At 39.9% G+C, this 7,786-nt stretch overlaps 1 protein-coding gene across 1 annotated transcript; it reads right to left on the bottom strand.

Annotated features, from left to right (window-relative positions):
* Positions 1-1,951: 1,951 nt before the first annotated feature.
* Positions 1,952-3,250, bottom strand: LOC110907047. The gene has a single exon (XM_022152079.1). It carries the CDS (start codon positions 3,248-3,250, stop codon positions 1,952-1,954), a length of 1,299 nt encoding a protein of 432 aa, XP_022007771.1.
* Between the last annotated feature and the right edge of the window lie 4,536 nt (positions 3,251-7,786).

Below are 7,786 nucleotides of genomic sequence, written 5' to 3'. Positions count from 1 at the left end.
ACCGGTTTTCAACTACGTATCACATCCCCACACTTGTCGTTTCCTTGCCCTCAAGCAAATCTGTTTTTCACTTTCATGTGGGTCGAACAAAGAATATACTCTCCATTCCCGAGATGAAGGTTAAGGTTTAATGTCATATCCAAGTTCAAACTTTTTTACAATTTCCAACATATTTAGCAATAATTGATTAATTATGTAAAAAGTAGTTATCCAAGATTAACCCGCCCGTGAAACTAACAAGTCATACATATCCCTCACAATGTTCTCTCCACTCGGCTTGTAAATTGGCTAATGTTTATAATGTATTAGCACTTCAAAGAATATTCACTCAATACCGATTAGAACACATACCCGCATAAGCTTGCAACTCAATCATTCTCCACTATCGATCACGAATACTAAGCACAAGTCATAAGGTCTTTGTAAGGGTTGTAACGGGGCTAGGCTAAGGGTAGGAAATCGGATATTTTAAAGTGGCTAAGGCGATGAAAATTTGATTTTTATTACAAAACAACTAATCTAACATAATTAACTATAAACATCAAGCTAAGAGGCAACGAGTTTCGCCTTTTATTCAATAACTACTACTCATATTTTTTTGTATTTTCTCAACGATTTTTTTTATTCTCTTTTTTTCGCAACATTTTCTGATTGATTTTTTTTTTGCAAACATAACTATACAAACAAATAATCCTACAATCGAATTTTCATCACACGGGTTTAAAAGAAAAGGTCTAACAGTTATGGGCTAAACGGGTTGTCAAACGAAAGGTTTAGGCTCAAAGTGGGCGACTAGGGGATTTGTTTGGGTAAGGATAAATAATTGGTGTAAAACGGAAAAGGTTTACCTAATGCCTTGATCATTCGTGTGCTTGTATTCGGTCTATGGTCTCAAACGTATCAAAAGTTGCAAGTTCTACAATACATGACTAATGGTCCACTCAAACAAAGAAACATACATATGTAATTCTATGATATAAAAGTGGCTCAAAACCTCATATATCTAAAAGGGTATGGTATGTGACATGCATAAAATACTAGTTTCTTAGGCGGATTATTCCCAAATAACCACCCGCTAAATACCCGTCATGCTATTAATTCGAACTTGACCATGACAACAGACCAAATGGGTTGTGACATCCCTCGTTCACTTAGTTACTTGTGCTTTAAGATTGCTTTTTAAACAAGACATTTTTGAAAATTTTTGAAATTTTCCCCCATCCCCACACTTGAGGTAAACATTGTCCTCAATGTGTAGTGTTTAAATGAACGGGTCAAAAATCGAAAAACTTTTACTACTCCCCCATCCCCACACTTGAGGTAAACATTGTCCTCAATGTGTAAGAACTAGAGTTTTTTTAAAAAACGCACAAGGGATGTGACACAACTAACTTCCCCAAAATTTCACCCCGGAAAAATAATATACAATTTACAAACCACTTATTTGCTAACTAAAAATCAAAAGTAAAAAGAAACGTATGCACCTGATTTTTGAGCTCATTCCTCGTGTGCTCTTCTTCTCTTCAAGAAATTGGTTGTCCCACGAACACGATGTACCTACAAATCTTAACCTTTGTGTAGAAGCATGCTTCTCACAACCATCAAAATTTGTTAGTTACCTAGTTCTACCACTTTTATGAAACTATTACCAAGCCATACGTTATTTCACTTTGATTTATGTGGAAAATAATTTACAACAATAACAAACCTAACTCACTTTCGTAGGAATCCCGGTTGCATTTAGCGCATGCAACAAGCCCTTTTAAACCCCCAATAGCTTGGAAGGACGAGTAGGTCTCGTGAGGGTTATATAGGGAACACACCCACAACGTTCATTTATCTACTAAAACAAAATAACAAATTATACAACAACAACAATACTAACTAAACTAAGAATAACAACTAAAACGAAATGCGAAATAAAATATACAACAACAATTAACTTACCACCTCATGGTGGTCGAATGGCATGCTTGCCGTCCACGAGCTCCTCAAAATCACCCACCGGTGATTCGTACCATTTGTTGCCAAACGGTCCAAACTTCCTCACCTCCTCTTCCTTTTTCTTTTCTAGAGGTGACTTCTTTGCTTTCTTCTTCTTGACCGTCTTCTTCTTTGTTTCTCCAAACCTATCAACCATAGCACAAACCTTTTTGTTTGGATTCATGTCCTTTTTAGGACACTTATCCTCACCGAGTGGGTTAGTAAATTTTGGAAAAGCATTTAAATTTAATTCTTGGTCCCCAAACTTCATGCTTACCATTCCCGTTGCACAATTTATGATGGCATTAGCTGTTCCAAGGAACGGTCTACCCAGTATGACTATCGGCTGGGTGTCCTCAACACACCCAACATAGTCTACTACCAAAAAGTCCACTGGGTAATAGCAATCTTCCACCTTCACAATCACATCTTCCACCATCCCCCTTGGATGCGTGGGAGTCTGATCGGCCAATACCACGGGAGTATCAAACTTTTTCAATGGACCAAAATCGTATTGGTCATACAAACTCCCGGGCAAGATGCTCACACAAGCTCCAAGATCGAGTAGTGCCCTCTCGATTTTGAATGCTCCAATTTGAATTGGAATAAGAGGATCTCCAGGATCTTGAGCTTTTGGGGGGAGCGCACTCGATAAAATGGCACTAACATGAGATATCAAATCAACCGGTTCGGGTAATTTGTTGTGCCGTTTTTCGATGCTTAACTCCTTTAAGCATTCCACATAGGCCGGAACCTTTTTAATGTCATCGAGTAACGGTAAATTAATTTTTGCATGTTTAAAATTTTCCCACTTCTCGTCCTTCAGTGGGTACCGTTCCTCAACTTTTGATGCATTAATCGGTTTAATTTGATTTAAACAATTTTCACAAAAAGAATTTTTATTCATTTTTTCAATTATAATTTGTGAAATCGTTTCTTGTTCATTTTTACTTTCCGACTCATCTCTAGTATTTCCCACTATACCATCAACGCATTGTGGTGGTGGAATGCTTTCAACACTACTACAAACCTCATCATTTGAAAGAAGACTTACCGCGCTAATGTGTACATTCCTTACATTGCCCGTGCTTGAGCTTTGATGCTTAGGGTTCACCATGGTGTCACTTGGGAGCTTTCCCATGCTCCCTCTCATTTGTGCCATTTCCTCCGCAAGTTGGCCCACTTGTTTTGCTAATGCTTCATGCGATTTGTCCCGAATTTCGTTCTCCTTCTTGGACTCTTGTATCATTGAAAGCATTGCATCCATTTTGGCACTCAAATCACCACCACCTCCTTGATTATTCGTCGACCATTGACCATCTTGATTGTAACTTCTTTGGCGAGTTTGGTGCTAATACCCACCTTGATTCCCCGATTGAAAATTCGGGTTCATTTGGTTGGAGACATTACCATACCTAAAGTTAGGATGGTTCCTCAACCCGAGGTGGTATGTGTTGGAGTTCATATCATATTGCCTTTGGTCCCCATACACTTGATTTACCTCTACGGTGGCTCGACAATTCTCAGTCTGGTGATTGATGTCTCCGCATTCTTCACATACGGCGTATTGCACCGCATTCACTTCCCTTTTCTTCATGCGAGCCAACTCTCGCTCTAACGTTTCAATTCGATCCTTAGAATTCGCATCACGATCGGGCCAAGACCTTGAGGTGGGGTGCTTTTTTGCTCGATCAGCCGATTCTTTCTCTTTTGACCGTTTGCTCATCCGTTCCAAAAACTCCCAATCATCGTCTTCATGGTTGCTCAAAAGAGTCCCGTTACTTGTTGATTCCAGACGATTCCATGTCGTGTCATCCAACCCACGTACAAAACACTTCACTAATTCCCACTTTTCTATTTGGTGATGTGGGCATCTCCTCATCAATTCTTTAAATCGAGTGAATGCTTCATGCAACGGTTCACTCGATAGTTGCCGAAACGACCTTATTTCATCCCTAGCGTCATCGGTCTTCGCCATTGAATAGTATTCGTCTAAGAAGGCTTGTTGCATCTCACCCCATGTCCGGATGCTATTCGCCGGAAGTGTAAGAAACCATTGCTTTGCCTTGTCTTTCAACGAAAATTGGAACAAACGAAGCTTGACCTCCTCTAGTGCAAAGTTGTGCCCCCCAATAGTGTTACAAATGGAAGAGAACTCCGCCAAGTGCGTATACGGCTCATCATTCGACCTCCCATTGAAGTGGGGAAGTATATTGATGTAATGCGGTTTACAATCAAACATCCTCCGTTCGCATACCATCGGAGAGTCATTTTCGGTAACTATCGGTCGGAAACGGTCATTCACTCCCCGTGGAGGTTGTTGACGACGTTGTGGACCGTTAACTTCTTGATCAACCGGCCTTCGGTTGTTCCTTCTATCACCTCTTCTTTCATCCCTTCCTTGATCTCTACCTTGATTACCTCTTTGATTGCCACCCCCCCACAAAACGAGGAATCCGGTTATGGTTAGCATTATTGTTGTTGTTGCGAAACCCACCATTCCGGTTCCGTTGGTAATCATTTCGTGGTTGACGGTTGTTCTCGTAACCATCATTTCTTCCGTCTCCATACCCGTACTCGTCATCCCCAACATAATTGGCATTTTGATAGCCAAATTCTTCATCTTCATACCCTCTTGCATTATAGCCATTACCCCGATTCACGTATCCCCAATCTTCGTCATCGTTAGCCCGATCATCATAGTACCCCCCATCATCCGAATTTTCCGTATGAATGCTTACATGTTCCGGCGATTGGTAACCGGGAACACTAATTGGCTCATCATCGGGAATGGCGTTCCTTAAATCGTCTATGTTGAAGAATGGGTCTTCGTTCGCGGGATTGCCACGATCTCGGTTGCCTCGGCGGTCGGAATTGACATTTCGATCATCAAGGTTTAGGGGTAAGGATTGGTGTCGATGAAGGTTTTGTTGTGGTGGTCTTCTTTGGGTATTGTTGGGATTTTGGTTTTGGAAAGGTGGTGTGGGTGGTCCGGTATTGTTGTTACCACCCGGTCGCTCTTGAGGTATAGGTTGAACATTTTGGGCGGGGTGAAAAGTTCCTCGAGATTGGAATTGGTTTTGGTTGAGGTTTGGGTGATTGGAGTTTTGGTTTGCCATTGAATCGGTTTCAATAGATGGTGTGAATTGTGGTGTTTGGTTGGTTTGATTAGAAGCAAGAGTTGCTTCTAACCGGCTTGCTAGGTTTCTTCTTGCGACTCTTTCGATTTCCGGTTCGTAGACTAACGGTGAAGTCCTTCCGGAATTCCTTGTATGCATGCACTACCTGTAATCTGCACAAGTAACACGCCCGCATAACAAGGAAAAAGACAAAGTGCAAAAAGAAATTAAACAAATTAAACAGATAATCACGTAAATTCAAACAATAATCCAAACACAAAGCGCACACACTCCCCGGCAACTGCGCCAAAATTTGATCGGAGTGTCGCGCTCCGGTCAAAGATAATATTTATAAGCCCTAATTACCCTTAACGATAGCTAGTGGTAGCAAGGGGTCGAACCACGAAGAGTATGTGGTTTGTGTATAGATTTGACTGAATTATGAAGGTTGTCACTATTATGAAGCTTGCTAAGATATATTTTTGTATTTTTGTTTAATTGGAAGATGTTAATTAGAATTACTAGAATAATTTAGTGGATTATCTACTAGTGATTAACTAATTGCAAGAATTGAAAATGAATGATTGAACAATAATAAGAAAGCGAGGTTCACACCCGGTTTCAACTAATGCAAGACTTAGGGTTACTATGTATTTTAATTAGCTTTACTTGAAATAGTTCATTAACGGGTCGCAATCACAAAGCTTAGGTGTCAATCGCTATCAACGTCATAAACAACGGACCATGATACACTTTGTTACTTTGGACTAGCAAATCCTACCAAAAGACAAGGCATAAATACGTGTATTCATTTCACAAAGTCAAATTTAATCATTCACTCGACAGTTTGCAAATTCAATACCAACGTAGGACAATTGTCTAAGATTCAAATGCAATTCAAGTTGTCACAAAACAATTAACAAAACATAATAAACCCTAAAACCTTACAAAAGTCTACACCGGGGTGAAACCTCCAAGAAATTAGCCGAGCATGATCGAAGAAACTTGATCACCGGATGTTGGAAGCTTGAATTGGATCATTGTGAAACTTGAGGATGGATGGATGGATGAAAGTTAGGGTCTTGGGTGAGTGATGATGGTGAATGGATGAATGGTTTGATGAGTTGATGAATTGATGGAGCTAGGGTTTCGAATCAAGAAGATGATAGTGATTCTTGTTCTTAATTCGGGTTGTAGGAAGGATGGTTGGTGGAATGGTAGGTGATGATGGTGATTAGGGGCCCCCAAGATGATATTCAAACTTCAAAATAATGTGTAACCCCCGTTTCTTGGTCAAAATTGATGTTATAACTCGTCCCAACTCAAAAATCAAGTTTTTTCGCGATATGAGAATGCAGATGGCGTCGCCGACGGCCATTTAGGGCGTCCCCGACGGCCCTTGGAAGTCTCAGTTTCGCCCGACGGCTTAATTAGCTGTTGACGGAGGTTTTTGGCCAACGGAACAATCCAGAGGGCGTCGCCGACGGCCATTTTGGACGTCCCCGACGCTGCCTGGTTTTGTCGGTTTCGTCCAAAACTGTTTTCTTCATAACTTTTTCGTTATAGCTCCGTTTTACTCACCGTTTTCGCCCACGTTCTCGTAATTCAGCCCTCTATCATGCCATCTTCCAATATATTCATTTTAAATCCATCAACATTCCCCAAAATACATCCAATCTTAGTGATTAACCCGGTTTTCTTCATTTCACATCCCCGGTTGATCCGTTTCGCGTCCCGGTGCTCCGTTTAGCTCCCGATTAGCTCCTTAAACTCTTTTAGACCTGTAAAACACAAATCTCATTAAAAGTAGGCTATTCAAGATTAAAAGCTACCTAAAAACATCAACTTAAGCATAAATGATCACCGGTTTTCAACTACGTATCAAGGATGAAACCTTCGGTTATCAACTGGTATTGCTTATTTCAAATAATTTCTTCTTTCAATTGGCTTGATATTGCTCTCATATCCTGATCAATATACTCAGTGATATATTGTGGAAATTTTTTATAGAATTTCTAAAAATTCAATTAGCTTTAGACAAAACATCTAAAGAAAAAAAGATAGTCCATTTTCTAAAACCTGTTTTGATAATACTTGTTTGATCAGATTTTTAATTTTTCAATACAAGTATCATTTCCCAAATACTCCAATCAAATATCCCGAAATGTATCCAAAAAACACATTTTGAAGACATATCTTAAAAATATATCCTTATCAGGATATTTGAGCCTTAATCAGAGTTAAATAATTCATGTAATATTCACAAAGGAAAGATCATACCAGGAATTGAGTGTAACCCTAGCATCAAACTCCAACCCCTTTTGCAACTTCTCCCACTAAGATGTCCCTAGTCAGAGACACTTAGCCCAATTTTGATCTTTTGAGCTTCACACAACTGTTTAGACAATTCTTGTGTTATAGGGGTAAAACCCAAAAATATACTGCAGATAAATCCTTGGTATCCTTGGGAAAATCCCAAATTTTCTTGCGCTATAGGCGGGAGTGTATAAACTCCGAGACTTAGAAAGGTGATAACCTTTAAACCTTAGAGAGTATGAAAATACCCTTTCGTGAGAGAGGGTGATCAATCCTCATAGACCTTTAGGATTCAGGATATAGCCAATAGTAACGAAATTGTCAGCCACTTTTACATGAACTGGTCCCGCCACTTTGAACTATTCCCG

This window comes from Helianthus annuus, chromosome 14 (assembly GCF_002127325.2).
Source record: "Helianthus annuus cultivar XRQ/B chromosome 14, HanXRQr2.0-SUNRISE, whole genome shotgun sequence".
In the NCBI taxonomy this organism is placed as follows: domain Eukaryota; kingdom Viridiplantae; phylum Streptophyta; class Magnoliopsida; order Asterales; family Asteraceae; genus Helianthus; species Helianthus annuus.
The sequence above is the reverse complement of the archived record's forward strand: the minus strand, read 5'-3'. Positions and strand labels throughout refer to the sequence as shown.